We start from the raw sequence: 16,467 nt of genomic DNA, 5'->3' as shown, positions 1-16,467 counted from the left end.
AAGCAGGGTTGTTATCATTCACATTGAATACAAAGAACTAAAAACAAATTCTTTTTTATTATTATAATTTTTTAGAAACATGTAATTTAAAACACCTATGTGCCTGCCAATGTTTGCTTTGGGTACAAACTTTTACTAAGAAAGAAAAGTAATGTTTACCCAATTACCTGTCAATTTGTAGTAAACCTATGTAGCTTCATTAAAGCTATTATAGGCTTTTGGAGAACTGATCAATTCTTATATTTTAGCCCTTTAATACCTGTGTATAAAGTATCTGATTTCCTATTTTAGGCAACTTTTTACATTATCTTCATAATTCTTTTTATTCCTAACTAATAATCATGAAAAATTAGCTATGCCTATTTCTGGTGGATAGTTTTATATTATGCTTGCACCCCAGTATGTTAAAGCATATGTGATCAGTAATTGCACATCTAAGAAAGTAGACTTTTTCAATTACCACAGAACTGTGTATAATTGTCTTCTCCACACTTGAGTACAAACTTCATTGTAAACATCAGTGCGGAAGAAATGGCTCTCTCTCTCTTAATTAAAGATGTATGGCAATTATGTACTGTTGTAGGATGAGAATAAAATCTGCTAAATCTCTGTTTTAAAACAGTATGGCTCTTTTTGTTTCATGAAAAGATGCAAATTGTGTCCTTTCTGAGAGACCTTAAGAGTAACAGAAAGGTTGCAAATTGCAAAAGCACGGCAGTGTGTTACATCTACAATTTCTGATACAAAATTGTTTTGCATTGTTTGTGAGACAGAAATTAAGAGTGCCTTCAGATCAGAAGATTAAAGGAAAATAATAAATATATAGTTTAAATCGGGATATGGGCTCAAGGTAAGAGAAGTAGTTCTTGATCTAGTGAGTCTCAGTAACTGGAGGATCTTCTTAGGACCACTTCTTGCAGCATCATTCATCTAGCAGCCCACTGCTGACTATGGCAGAAGCTCTTCTCCAAAATAAGAGAACCCTTTAAATTCTTCTTGATTGATTTGCTTTATAATTGTCTCATCCACTAGCGTTAATACTGGCTCTTCTCGCGTAAAATCTTGATCAAAGTTATTTACATCCCTTTTGGTTTTCTGGGGAGGAAAGTATAAAAAGGTGAGTGAGTGATGAAATAACATACTAAAACCAATAAACATAAAAACTGCTTGGGAGGGGGGCAGGGGACTGAAATAAGCAGAATTTTCTGAAATGATAAAGAAAAGCTATTTCACGCAAAGAATAACAAACATATGGGATAAGCTACCAAGGGAGGCCACAGAAGCAAATATTATAGTGACTTCAGAGAGCCCCACTGGTTTCTGGAGTGCGAAGGGGTAGTGATATGATGAGAAAGCGGGAAGCTGAGATTAAGAGTCATTATAAAAGAAATGGTATGCTAAGCAGTATGGCCGTTTCCTATTCTTATATTTTTGTATGGTTTTAATGGCATCACATTTGAGAGGTTTAAAGTGAATTGTCTTCCCCACAAGACAAACTTCTTCAGCCCTAACTGAACTGGTTATATTTGTATTTAAAATGTAAATGTAGAGCTCATGACAGGTCCTAAACTCAACACCTTGGAGGCTCAGCACAGGCAATTCAAGTTTCCCCATGCTGCCCTGCTCATATGATCTTGATGAATCAGCTCTAGAGCTGAAATCCTGGCCCCACTGAAATCAGCGGTAAAGCTCCCATTGAGTTCAATATGGACAGGATTTCACTTTAAGCCCTGGTCTACACTAGGACTTTAGGTCGAATTTAGCAGAGTTAAATCGATGTAAACCTGCACCCGTCCACATGATGAAGCCCTTTATTTCGACTTAAAGGGCTCTTAAAATCGATTTCCTTACTCCACCCCTGACAAGTGGATTAGCGCTTAAATCGGCCTTGCTGGGTCGAATTTGGGGTACTGTGGACACAATTCGACGGTATTGGCCTCCGGGAGCTATCCCAGAGTGCTCCATTGTGACTGCTCTGGACAGCACTCTCAACTCAGATGCATGATTGTTTGCCGTTGCTTTGACGCAGGGAGGGGCGACTTACAGGGTTAGCTTACGGGGAGCTAAAATCAACAAAGGCGGTGGCTTTACATCAAGGAGTATTTCAGGCAGGACTTCACGGAGGGTTCCAATAAGAAATGGTGCACCTAAGTTATTGTTCTTATTGGAACAAGGAGGTTAGTCTTGCCTCTGATTGATACATGGCTAGATTTACCTTGCTGCACCTTCTCTGTGAGTGACTGCAGTGTGACCTAGAGGAATGAGTCCCCTAGACGGGGGGCGGGGGGTTTGCAAATGAGTACAAAACAAATCTGGTCTATTTCTTGTTTTAATACACTCCATCTATCTTTTACATCTTTGGCTGGCAGCAGACGGTGCAGAAGGACTGCATGCCATCCACATCTCATGGCTGCTCGGCAGAAGATGGTACAATAGGACTGCTAGCCATCCTCATCTCTTGCCTGCCAGGCAGAAGATGATGCAATAGGACTGCTAGCAATCCGTATCGCCTGCGTGCTCACCATAAGATGGTTCAATAGGACTGACTGCAGGACTAAAGAGAATGACTTGATCAAGTCACTCCAAATTTAGTCCCTGCGCCCATGTCTGCCCAGGCGCTCCTGATCGACCTCACACAGGCTACCAGGAGCACCTCGGACATGACGATGACGGCTACCAGTCGTACTGTACCATCTGCTGCCACAAGGCAATGGGTTGCTGCTGCTGTGTAGCAATGCCGTACCGCGTCTGCCAGCACCCACGAGACATACAGTGACGGTTACCTGAGCGGGCTCCATGCTTGCCATGGTATGGTGTCTGCACAGGTAACTCAGGAAAAAAGGCGCGAAATGATTGTCTGCCCTTGCTTTCACGGAGGGAGGGAGGGAACGGGGGCCTGACGATATGTACCCAGAACCACCCGTGACAATGTTTTAGCCCCATTAGGCATTGGGATCTCAACCCAGAATTCCAATGGGCAGCGGAGACTGCGGGAACTGTGGGATAGCTACCCACAGTGCAACACCCCGGAGGTCGACGCTTGCCTCGGTACTGTGGAAGCACTCCGCCGAGTTAATGCACTTAATGCACTTAGAGCATTTTCTGTGGGGACACACACACTCAAATATATAAAACCGATTTCTAAAAAACCAACTTCTATAAATTCGACCTAATTTCGTAGTGTAGACATACCCTAAGACCCCACAGCCATTTAGTCCTTGGTCTTTTCTTGGCAATCACTGTGATTTGGATATCTACCAAATAGGAGCTGGACTCAGAATACCAATTCATTTCACATAGGTCATTGAACAACCACATGACAGTGATTATGGTCAGTCACCCCCACACAAGTGACTTGAAGATGTGATAGACAGGTAAAAAGCTCCAGCTCTCATTACCAGTTTCCCGGAGGGATAGCTCAGTGGTTTGAGCATTGGCCTGCTAAACCCAGGGTTGTGAGTTCAATCCTTAAGGGGGCCATTTAGGGATCCAGGGCAAAATTTGGGGATTGGTCCTGCTTTGAGCAGGGGATTGGACTAGATGACCTCCTGAGGTCCCTTCCAACCCTGACAGTCTATGATTCCACATTAATGCAGTCATATTTCAAGTATGCACAGTGTTGTTGAAAGGAATAGGCATTTTTATTTGTTTAGACCTTTTACAGCCGTCTATTTTCTTGTTATGTTTCATGAAACATTTCAGAATAGTTACAGCTGAACCAAACAGTATTCAATGGAGGCAAAACTGCCATTTTAAAACTCATTTAGTATCAATCCTAAAATCAGACACAGATTTTTTTGAGATTAAGATACCAGAAATACAGTAGCAACCTGACTTACAATGTACTATGTCAAATCATATTCTAAATAGATTTACATACCAAAAATGGTATATGTATCTCCTTTCAATACATATCTATAACTCTTGCTAATGCAAGAATATACCCATCAAAGTATTATTTAGCTGATCAACTCTACTGATGCATTAGAAAAATATTTTTCTTTATTTCACATAACAGACTTTTCTCATATCTGTAAAATAGTCATACTAACTAGCATAATCTATTTTGGCTGCATGGATTTTATATAATTCATCTGTCATAGCAGAATAACTCCCCTACTTAAAATGAAGAGTCTCTTTATGATTTGTGCAATACAGGATTTTCTAAGTGATGGGCAGTGAATAACAGGCATAAATCCACCTACTTGCTAATGGGATTTCTGCAGATACTATAACACCCTATGTACTGCCTTTAAAATGCTGAAGTGAAAAAAATGGATACATATTTTTTTAACTGGCACATAAAGATTTCATTCTATGCAGTTTAAAAACAATGGGCTTTAAAGTCCTTAGTGAATTCTTACTCAGATGGGAAAATATTGTGGAAAATATCATTTGAATTTTTAAATGAATTCACTTCTGACTGTGTTCACATCCCTCTTCTCTATGCTCTCTGCAAATATTCTAGCAAATGATTCATTGTCAGACATGGTCACTAAAGAAGAAAATGGCAAATGAGTATTTTCAGAAAGTGACTTTCAAATTTGTAGTAAGGATTATATGCACCAGAGCCCTGATCCAATGTTCACACTTTGAGCGTTGGATACTCACAGCCAATAACCTGTGGACAAGCTGTAGAACAAGAATTTTTTCAAGAACGAATTTTCATTGAATATATTCATGAGGAGTGTGGTTTATTCGCTGGGAATTTGCAAACAAAAAGAGAGGCTAAAGTCATCAAACAGGCATTCATAATGAATCATTTGCCTCGCAAACTGAGGGCCAACTTTTTAAAGGTATTTAGGGGCCTAAAGATGCAGATAGGTGTGAAATGGTATTTTCAAAAGCACCTATGCTCCCAACTCCCACTGACTTTTTAAAAATCTTGTTTTCACTGGGAGTTAGGCACCTGGGCACTTTTGAAAATACTATGAGGTACTTATTTGCATCTTCAGGAGCCTTTTAAAATCTGGCACTGAGTTTCTAATGTGGGCAACATTTCCATTGAATTTAATGGGACTTTTGTCTAGGTAAAGACTGAAGAAGGGCCTCAGAATATTTCACTGTTTTAGATATGAAAGCAATTATCTACTTTTCAACACAGATATAAATGAGCCAACCTGCTACCAGGACTAGCATAGAGCAACCTGCATTACTTACTCTAGCAGGCCTCTAATAATGCAATTACTTAAACCAGACAGAAATGAGTGGGGCATAAACAAAACTGAATAGATTAAGTAATCCAAGGAAAAAAGCATAACCATTGCTTCTTTTTAAATAGAAATCCTCAGTTGAGATTTGGCTTCTTAGGCAATTTTTTCTTGAAGCCCCTTCTATTTTGCAGGGCTCCATCAACTGTGAACAAACAAGTCTGAGTGCATTTCTGCTTGTTCCTGGCTTTGCTGTTTTAACATTCTTGCATGCTGGGTGCTGCATAGGTCCATAGCATGCACAATTTTAAAGCTGTGGCACCAGAGCACAGAAGGAAGGCAGCAAGGGCTGCTACTGTCACCCAGAAAGGATCCTGAAAGGCAGAAGGGAGCTCGGCAGGAGAGAAAGAGTCTAAGGCTTCATGTGCTCGCTGAGCTGGGGTTTGATTCCCAGCTTGCATACACATACTTGCACGAGATAAACAGTAGCATAGCTGCAGTAGCATAAGCCGTGGCAGCAGTGGCATGGTTTACCCACCATGGTACATAATTGGCATAGCTAAACTATGCTTCTGCCGCTGCTAATGCCCGTGCTACTGTAGGTACACTGCTATTTATACTCGTACTAGCTGGATAAGAGCTCACACAAATCTGTGTATGCAAGCTGGGAATCCCATCCTTACCCGCAGCGTAGATGTAACTGAAAAGTATATGAAGGGAATGGGATTCCAGTAGAACCAACCCTAAGCATTCAAACTTCATGAGTAGGGCTGCAAAAAAATCTTGAGATTGGATTAAAAATCATGTAATCACGTGACTCCAGGAGCTAAGGCTTTAAGAAAAACACCAAATATCACAGGATTCTGATAATATCATGAGTTGGCAACAGTGGGATTCTCTCAGGGGAACTACCAAGGCAGCAAAGCCAGGAGGGTACTGAAAGTCACAGAGGAATTGGCAGGTGGCATGGAATGTGAGTCAGGCTTCTGTGTGGAAGGGGAAACACAGTGGTCCATGCAAACTGACTTCTCATACAGCATATGTCACAAGGAAAGTCCACTTGGTTTCAGAAATTGCATTTTTTCTGGGTTGTCTGGACAATGTGTGTCCAACCCAAGTGAACTGTACCAATGTATCAGAGACAGAGCAACTACACAACAGTTTCTGACAGGAAGTGCCCTGATGAAACTACAGGTGAGCAGAAAGTAGCCAACCATTTTGAATTTGACTGAGTGCCCAGCATTAACACCTTTATGCTTATGAAAAGTGCCTTGGGACCTTTAATGACCAGAGGTGGTCAGGTCCTTGGCCATCACCAGAAGCACAGTGCCTCTTCTACCTTGGAAAGATACTGATGCCAAAGGAAGAGTGCCGCCTGCTTAATCACCACCATCTCTTTTTGTAATACACATGCTCTTGAGAGCTCACAGCCAGCCACATTACTGACCCTGTTTACCCTGTGATGAGCACAAAGTGCTGCGAGTTCCTGAGCAGGTATATAACATTACAAATTAAGAAACTAATGAACAAAACTGACTGCACAAGATAAGATGACATTTATAGACTATCACATTTTGCAGAAGAGTGACGGCCATTTTTAATTTCACTTAAAGTTACCAGTGCTGTTCAAAAGGCCACAGCCACAACAGAATTGTTAAAAGACTGTCTCACTCAAGGAACACTGTTGTTAGTCAGATGTCTCCAATGGCGTGTGTTGGTTTACACAAGGGAATCCAACTTCATGTTTAAACACTCTAATTTTTGTTTTGAATCTCTATAGGCAGTGCATATAGTGGAGGGGGGTCACAAAATATCGCAGACCTTGGAAAAAAATGTTTTTTTAATTGAGCTGGGTTGCTGAAGGGCACACTTTAAGCACTGTTTGACCAAGTGCATGAAAATGGATTTTGGCTGGGATTCGGAAAGCCCTCCCCAACACACTTTTTTCGGACCATTTTATGCACTGTCTATATGCAGTTAGTAAGTGAGTAATATGAACTTCACTACACAGTAATGAGCATGCACTGAACATGGATTATTTGCACAGTGACTATTGCATTGGTTTTATTTTCACTTTCTCTACTGTACTGCCGTTTAGGTGAACAGTGAATTTTCTACTTCCAGTCACAGAAACAAGTGTAGAAAACCAAAAGAAATGCAAACACGTAACAAACTTTCAAGTGATGGGGGCAAAGATCACCTGTCAGCACATACATGTTGATGATCATAAACTGAAAGTTAATAAAATATTAAACTCTCTCTATAAACTACAATAAAAACCCCATCTTATTTGAAGTTCTGGGGCATAAGAATATAGTAAGAAGGTTAAAACTCTTTGCATTCAGTCTTCTCCCCAAATCCATTTGAGGCAAATCTTAACTGTGAATGCCTCAAGTTTCCCTTTGAAATGAACAGATACAGAAATGGCTAGGATTTGAACAAATGTACTATAAAAACATGTTGCATAAGGAAACACATATCGGCACAGACATGACAAGAAAAAAAATAAGCCTGATCCTATGATGTCAATGGCAAGATTGTCAAGATTTGCAATGGCAGCAAGTTCTGGCCCAATGTGTGTAGTAAGTGGAAGTAAGTGTGGCCAGAAACACTCACTGAAACGAACAAATGCAGATTCTGGCTTAAGAGGAAGAGAGAGACTACCCTACAATCCTCTAGAGTAGGGAGATTCCCATGTACAGAAATATGCAGTAAGCTTCTTCATGCCCCTAGTAGACCATCATTGCACACCACATGCAGACAGCTGCTATAAGTGTAGACATCCAGTGAAACCTTTATTATAATTCACGCTACCCTGGTGCAGATTTCTGTCAACAGCAATATTTGACTCCTCCCAAGTTTTCTCAGACAATACTCCATTCCTGAAGTTTGCAGCTCTTTTGAGGATCTATAGCATGAAACCTTTTGAGTGCTGTCTGTGGGCAGGGCAGCAGAGTGCCAAGAAGAATATTGATGGATACACTGAACACTCCCAGCGTGCAGCCACAGGAGCACATGGCATCAGTGCAAAAGGACTAGGTGGGGCAGGAATGTCTGCACCATTCAGTGTATATCATACTCTTGTGCAATTTGAAAGGAGCCTATCCAGGTTCTTGGTATTAACAGAGATAAAATAACATGGAATGACTGGGTTTGATTTTTTGATGCAAAGGTTGGATGCAGTTATACTGACTTTTATGGGAATTGAGGGGTCTCAGCACTTTATATGACTGAGCTCTTGATAAGTTAAAAATGGACCAAATCCTGTAGCTTATTACTTCTTTTTCAGATAAGAATCTCATTAACGTCGCACAAAAGACACAATGCTTTAGCGTACCTGACAGAGCCAATTTCCTTTCTATTCTCAGCCTCTTTCAATTAAGTGCCAGAGAATATTGAACCATCAAGGAACTCCATCTTCCTTAACATCAGTGCCTGATGTCTCGAAGTTCTAATGGAAAGTACCTGGATGATTTCAGGGAGAATTTTGCCTGAGTGAGAATTATTGTGGACTCCAGGGTTTGACCCAGTAACTCTAAGAGAAGAGCAGCCAAGACCTACTGAGTCAGTGTTCTCAGTATTTTCTGAATATCTTCTCACCAATATCATTTTGAGATGATTTTGTTCTAGAGTAATGGAAGCTACAGACATCAAACAGATCAGTGCAGAGCACAAGGCACTGTGGCTAACCTCACGTATCAATGCCCTCTCTTTTGCCTTTCTTTTGTGTGACAGCAAAAACCACAGCGCTGCCAGAGGATCGGTTTACACCAATCAGTGAACCTCCTTTCACCAATGCAGAGTAGTTTCTAAAAGGTTGGTAATAGCTGTAAAGAAGCAGTTATTTTCACACGTCACTCATTCTACAGATGCAGAAGATTTGGTCTGAATATTGAGAAAAACAGGCTGAAAAACACAAGCTCAGCTTTCTGTTGAGTGCTCTGATGCTTTTTAAAAGTATTTGCATGTATAAAAAATCCAATCTGTTATTATAAACCAAAATATTTGTTAAAAGCTTCTTTTGGGGAACTACAAAATATGAAATATATTGTCTTTGGCTAAACAGAATAATTTTACAAATTAAGAATTTTCAGTCTGTCAATTGATCTCTTCATGAGGGAGGGATGCAAGAATCAGGTACATACTTCTTAAACGATCATTATCACAATGACTTCAACTAAAGATTATCATCAGAGAAGGGTTTTGAACCAAAGTTCCCAGTTTTTATGAGTATGCTAACATCTTTTGCTTTTAATCTGATCCTAAATTGTTTTTTGCATATAATATGAAAAAATAACCATTTCAGATTTCATTGGGAACAAATGGAAAGTGAAAAGGAAACTGCTTTCATTAAAAGTTTTAATAGCATGAATCTCAAGTACTTAAGACATGCTGCATTATGCAATTCAAATATTAATCACCAATGCACAGACACCTCTCTTTAGCATCACACAACTTTACAGAACTTTGCATTTTAAGAAGGATAACGTTGCCCTCTAGCAAACTGTAACCACTTCTGGAGTGGGAATATTATGCAACAGAAAGTGGAGGGAAATACCCTATCCAACTAAAGGGACACAAGAATGTTCTAGTTACTCATAAGAATGTACTAAATCCACTCACACTAGAATATGGCCACAACACCAAGCTTAACAGCTCTAACTCTTGCGTGCACATACAAAAATGCCATTGGACCTTTCATGATCACTGTATGGTTAGTTATCCATCTCACTCATTAGATACCACCATCCAGAATCACTATTCCCTATCACCATGTTGTGGCTTTGGTTTACTACTACCTAAGACTATGCCAGCACCGGAAAAAAGGTTTTGTTTTTTTCAGTGAGATAACACATACATGATAGTTAGATCATGTTGTAAAATCATAATGGAGACAAGGCACCTGTAGTTTTTACGATGAGGTAGCGAGGTGAGATCAACACTACACGTCCCAACTGTGGTTGATTTAGTTTAGTTTACCTCACATTAAATCTGTACTGCCTTGTCTCCACTAGGATTTTACAGAAGGAAAGTTAATACGCATTAGTTATCCCACAGTAAAAAACACACCTTTTTTTGTCAAGGAAGACAAATGGCACGTCTACACTTAAAATGCTGCAGCAGTGGAGCGGTAGCGCGTCAGTGAAGACACTACTGTGCTTTCAGAAAAGGAGGACTTGTGGCACCTTAGAGACGAACACATTTATTTAAGCATAAACTTTTGTGAGCTACAGCTCACTTCATCGGACGCATTCAATGGAAAATACAGTGGGGAGATTTATATACATAGAGAACATGAAACAATGGGTGTTAGCATATGCACTGTAACCAGAGTGATCACTTAAGGTGAGCTATTACCAGCAGGAGAGCGGGGGGGGGCCCTTTTGTAGTGATAATCAAGGTGGACCATTTCCAGCAGTTGACAAGAACGTCTGAGGAATAGTGGGGGGTGGGGGGGAAATAAACAAGGGGAAATAGTTTTACTTTGTGTAATGACCCATCCACTCCCAGTCTCTATTCAAGCCTAAGTAAATTGTATCCAGTTTGCAAATTAATTCCAATTCAGCAAGTCCCCTGACAGACCTGATAAAAGCCCGGGGTCCAGACATGGTGAAGTGGACAGATGCCGCAAAGAAAGCATTCATGGATCTACAGACAGCCCTCTGCAGTAACCCCGTGCTTATAGCCCCAGACTTCAACAAAGAATTCATTTTAGAAACAGATGCATCTGAAGTAGGATTGGGAGCTGTCCTATCGCAGATGGTTGGCGATGAAGAACACCCAATCCTCTACCTCAGCAGGAAACTCCTCCCGAGAGAGCAGAAGTATGCCGCGGTTGAAAGAAAGTGCCTAGCTGTGAAATGGGCCATGGAAACACTACTTTATTACCTTCTGGGACGACGGTTTACCCTTGTGACTGACCATGCACCCTTCCAGTGAATGCAGCGAAATAAAGAGAAGAACGCAAGGGTGACCAGATGGTTCCTGTCCCTACAACCTTTCCAATTCACCATACAACACTGGGCTGGAAGCCACCATGGCAATGCAGATGGCTTGTCACGAGTATACTGCCTGACGTCCCAAGTTGCCCAACCCCGTAGTGTTGAACAGAGGGGGGGGTATGTGACAGGGTCAGGCCAGATTGCTATGGGAGAGTAACAGAAGGCAGATATATTAGCCCCAGGCTAAGTAGGTCCCTTTTCCCTGGGTAAGGTAACAGGGAAGGTCCCAGAACAATCAGGAAACTTCTGGAGACAATTAAGACAGGCTGATTAGAACTCCTGCAAGGTAGAGCAGGAACTTTGTCACAACTGGTGTAAGAAATGGGATCTGGTGTCCACAGCGCGGCGGAAGAAGGAGGGTGTTTGGAAGGGAAAAAAAAAAAGGGAAGAGGGTCTATTTTTATTTTTTGCACCACAATGGAGGAGGTAGTGCAGGCACTGATACAAGCCACAGCTGCCCAGCAGGAGGCTACTCGTGTCCAGGCAGCAGCCCAACAGGAGGCAGTGCGGCTGCAGCAAGAGACTAATCGCCTGCTGATGGACCAGGCTGCTCAAGACCAGGCTATGTTGCGGGAACTGGTAAACCAGGTAAAGGCCCTTACAGAGCTGAACCGCGGCCATGATGGGACGCAGATCATGCAGGCCAGCAATTGGCTGCAGAAAATGAGGCGGGAGAATGATGTAGAGGCATACCTCCTGGCCTTTGAGAGGACAGCCCTACGGGAGGCTTGCAGAAAATGAGGCGGGAGGATGATGTAGAGGCATACCTCCTGGCCTTTGAGAGGACAGCCCTACGGGAGGCTTGCAGAAAATGAGGCGGGAGGATGATGTAGAGGCATACCTCCTGGCCTTTGAGAGGACAGCCCTACGGGAGGCTTGGCCCTGAGAACAGTGGTCTGGCATCCTCGCTCCATTCCTGTGTGGGGAGGCCCAGAAGGCCTACTATGATTTGCCTGAAGAGGCTGCGGTAGACTACCCCCAGCTGAAACCAGAGATCCTGGCCAGATCTGGGGTAATGATCGCAGTGCGGGCCCAGTGATATCATGAGTGGAGGTACCAGGAAAACAAAACCTCGCGGTCCCAATTATATGACCTCATCCATCTCGCATGAAAGCAGTTACGAACTGAGTCCCGGAGTCCGGAGGACATACTAGAGGTTCTGGTCATCAACTGGTACATGAGAGACTACCGCCAGACCTTCGCGCCTTGGTAAGCCAGAACGAACCCTCCACCTACGATGAAGTTGCCGCACTGGTAGAAAGGCGAAGGACGGCGAGGGAGCTGACCCAACCAGTTAAGGAAGAAGCACCTTGGGTTAAACTAGCAGCACCAAGCCCTAGAGCTTGGGTGACTGGGCTAACAGGAGAACCCAGTGGAAAAAGAGAGGGGCTGAAGGCCCACCAGAAGCCACAAAGAGTCAGAGCACTGAGGGGGGAAGAGGATCGAGATGTTAGACTACCCAAACCAAGAGACCGGGGAATGCCTAGGGCTCCATACAGATGTTACGCCTGCAGGGAGTGGGGACACATAGCTGCACAGTGTCCCAATGCCAAGGAGCCTATGCAGTGTAACCTGGGGAACTGGGCAGACCCATGCTCCCTAATCCTCCTTGTGGGGGTCTCACTAACCCCACATATGTACACCAGACCAGTGAAGCTAAATGGGGTAGAGACCACAGCATTGGTTGATTCGGGGAGTGCTATCACGCTTTTCTTGGGGAAGCTCATGAAGCGTAGTCGTGAAGCTACTGTGGGCTAAGCATACGGGGATAACATGCGTCCATGGGACAGTTGGTTATTACCCCACCATCCCAGTAAAAATCGAGATTCAGGGGAACGCTACTGAGGTAGCAGCATGTGTAGTCCCTAAACTCCCATACCCAGTGCTCATAGGGAGGGACTTCCCAGGGTTTGGAGACTTACTCCCAGTAGGGGAATTGGAGAAAGGGGGAAGCCCTGAAAGTAGTGAGGCATCCACAGTAGACTGTCAACCCCCAACCTTCTCTGAAATATCCCCAGATTTGTTCTCCATTCCCACGCAATGTAGAAAGATGAAAAGGGAAAGAAGGGCAGCTAAGGCCTTGGGAACCCGAATACTGGCCCAAAGCCACAGGGTCGCTCTCGTAGGTAGGCAGACCCGAACAGCTGAAAAGGAGGCCACCCAGGAGGGAGAAGCACCCGAGTCTGAACCACACCCTAACGCCTCTGAACCAGTAGAGGCAACAAAGACTGGCCCCCTAGATCTCAGGCAGATTAGCCCCAGGAGAGGAAATTTTGGACGGGACCAGGCTGAAGACCCAAGGTACGACAACATTAGGAAGCAGGTAATCGAAATAGATGGGGTCCCCGTGGAAGGGAAAACCCAGGGACCAGGACCCTACTTCATAATAAAGAAGAATCTCTTACACCGGGTTGCACCAGTACAGGGGCAGAAGGTACCTAGTACCTCAAAAACACCAGAACGCTGTATTAAGTCTGGCCCATAGTCATCTTTCTGGGGGGCATTTAGGGGTAGAGAAGACCCTGGCATGGGTCCTGCGACGATTCTTCTGGCCCGGAGTACATGAAGAAGTGCGGAGGTACTGTGCGTCCTGCCTGGAGTGTCAGCTGCACAGTCCCCATCCCCACTTGAGGGCACCTTTAGTACCCCTTCCCATCATAGAGGTCCCCTTCGAGCGAATAGCCATGGATCTAGTGGGACCCCTGGAGAAGACAGCCTGGGGCCGGATTATGCTACTCGCTACCCAGAAGCCGTCCCCCTGCGGAGCACAGCCTCTAAAACGATAGCTTAAGAGTTGGTGGGGATCTTTGCCCGAGTGGGGCTACCAAAGGAGATATTAAAAGACAAAGGTACCCCATTTATGTAGAAGCTAATGAAGGATCTCTGTACGCTGCTCCATATACATACCCTGAGAACTTCAGTCTATCGTCCGCAGACTGATGGGCTGGTAGAAAGGTTTAACCAAATCCTCAAGGCAATGATAAGGAAAGTGGTAAGTCGAGACGGGAAGGATTGGGACACCCTACTACCCTACTTTATGTTTGCAATCCAGGAGGTACCTCACATCTCAACTGGGTTTTCCCCCTTTGAATTATTATACGGACGCCACCCCTGTGGCATACTAGATATTGCAAAAGAAATCTGGGAAGAGGAACCCAATGAGGGAGAAATATAATTGACCATGTGTTGCAGATGCGAGAACGGATAGTCCGGGTCACCCCTATTGTACGGGAACATTTGGAAAAGGCTCAGGAGGCCCAGCGAACCCATTACAATCGCCAGGCAAAAGTCCGACAGTTCCAACCAGGGGATTGGGTGACGGTGTTGGTACCCACGGCAGAAAGCAAGCTTTTGGCCCAATGGCAGGGGCCCTGTGAGGTGGTTGAACCCGTGGGGGAAGTAACCTACAAGGTGCTGCAGCCACGATGCCGGAAACAAGAACAAATTTATCACATTAACCTCTTAAAGCCTTGGCACCAACGAGAGGCATGTGTAGTGGCCCAAAAGACCCCGATCCAGGGAAATAATATGCAGGAGCAGATCAGGATATCCACTGATCTGACACCAAACCAGAAGAAGGAGGTAACTGAGATGATCAACCGATACCAGGACATGTTTTCAACCAAACCAGGCTGGACCACCGAAGCATATCACCACATTATCACAGACCCTGGGGCAAAGGTAACTTTCAGGCCCTATCGGGTCCCAGCAGCAAAAAGGGAGGAGATCAAGGCAGAGGTAAAAAAGGATGTCGGAGCTGGGAGTCATCGAAGAGTCCCACAGTCAGTGGTCAAGCCTGATTGTGTTGGTGCCCAAACCCGATGGCACCACTAGGTTTTGTAATGACTTTCACCGGCTGAATGAGATATCCAAATTCGATACATACCCCATACCCCGTATCGATGAGTTAGTTGACCGCCTAGGCAATGCCCGATTTTTGACCACCCTTGATTTAACAAAGGGATACTGGCAGATTCCCCTTGCCAAAGATGCGAAAGAAAAGACGGCATTCTCTACACCAGAGGGTCTGTTTCAATATACTGTTCTTCCTTTTGGACTGCATGGGGCACCTGCCACCTTCCAGCATCTTATGGACAAGTTCCTATGGCCCCATACCAGTTATGCAGCGGCATACCTGGATGATGTGATTATTCACACCCCTGACTGGGAAACCCACTTAGGAAAGGTGGAAGCGGTTCTGGACACACTAAGACAGGCTGGCCTCACAGCCAACCCAGCCAAGTACGCTATAGGGCTAGCCGAGGTTAAATACCTTGGCTACATTGTAGGAATGGGCATGGTCAAGCCCCAACTAAACAAACTAGAGACTATCCAAAATTGGCCCCGGCCAAATTGGAAAAAGCAAGTCCGGGCATTCCTGGGTGTGGTGGGGTACTACTGACGATTTATTCCCCACCCCAAATATGGCGATCAGCTGAACCCCGAGCATGTGGGCAAGATTCATCCTCCTAGGCTGTGTCTATGTTATACTATTCCCCTCGGCCCTTCACATCTCCCACCATAGTGTAAACAGGGCACTGGCATCTTTATTTAACCCTGCTCAGAGCAGATCTTGGCAGCAGAGTGGTAAGATCTGTGGCTGCCATCCAAACCCTGTCTACATTGGAGCTCCTGTGTCCTGTAGCTGCTACTACTAATGCAGCTGCATCTGTAGTATTGCAATTAAGTGTATTTAAGGCCTAGAATGTACCTCCTTCCAAAATAATCTTCAGTTAACCTTCCCATATAGTCCTGTGATTTCTAAACACAACACAAGTCTTAAGCACAACCATCTGAAAAATAAGAACTGGATGCTGGGCCACTATTAATACAAGCTATTGTGTTTTGAGCTTGAAGGGGAAAATTGAACATTAAAGAGTTATTCTGCCTTCTGTGGCTTGAACTACGACAAAGGCAAAAATATTATCAAACACAACCCTGAAGCAAATGCTGCTAGTAAACACTTAATCTCTCTTATCTGAAGCATTTCCATGACTACAACGCTGAGAGTGGACACTTCCGGTCTTCTACTCTGCCTGCAGTAGGGTCTTCACAACACGTACACTTCTGAACACCTAATGTGTAGCTGCATATTAACAAACTCTTGTTTCTGTGCCCCTCTTCCAGCAACAGATGGTCTTAATGCAATGAAACTGGTGCTGTTTCATTGTGCAGGGAGCATAGGAAGAGGCAGTAGTACAGCTCTACACTAGGAAAATGACGACTACATGTACCAATTGGCCTTTCTTTTGGGGCTGTAACAGTGGCCATAGATCAGCAGTGCAACCTAGTGGCAGGTAGGGCTGCAAACAGGG

The 16,467-nt window shown here is 43.9% G+C and overlaps 1 protein-coding gene across 1 annotated transcript in view; it reads right to left on the bottom strand.

The window, feature by feature from the left end:
- Positions 1–948: 948 nt before the first annotated feature.
- Positions 949–16,467, bottom strand: part of PRKCE (protein kinase C epsilon) — a 507,843-nt gene continuing 492,324 nt past the window's right edge. The window contains exon 15 of the mRNA XM_077811974.1: positions 949–1,095. Coding sequence (XP_077668100.1) covers positions 949–1,095 — 147 coding nt within the window. The remainder of the gene's footprint in view (positions 1,096–16,467) is intronic.

Source organism: Eretmochelys imbricata, chromosome 3, assembly GCF_965152235.1.
Source record: "Eretmochelys imbricata isolate rEreImb1 chromosome 3, rEreImb1.hap1, whole genome shotgun sequence".
In the NCBI taxonomy this organism is placed as follows: domain Eukaryota; kingdom Metazoa; phylum Chordata; order Testudines; family Cheloniidae; genus Eretmochelys; species Eretmochelys imbricata.
The sequence above is the reverse complement of the archived record's forward strand: the minus strand, read 5'-3'. Positions and strand labels throughout refer to the sequence as shown.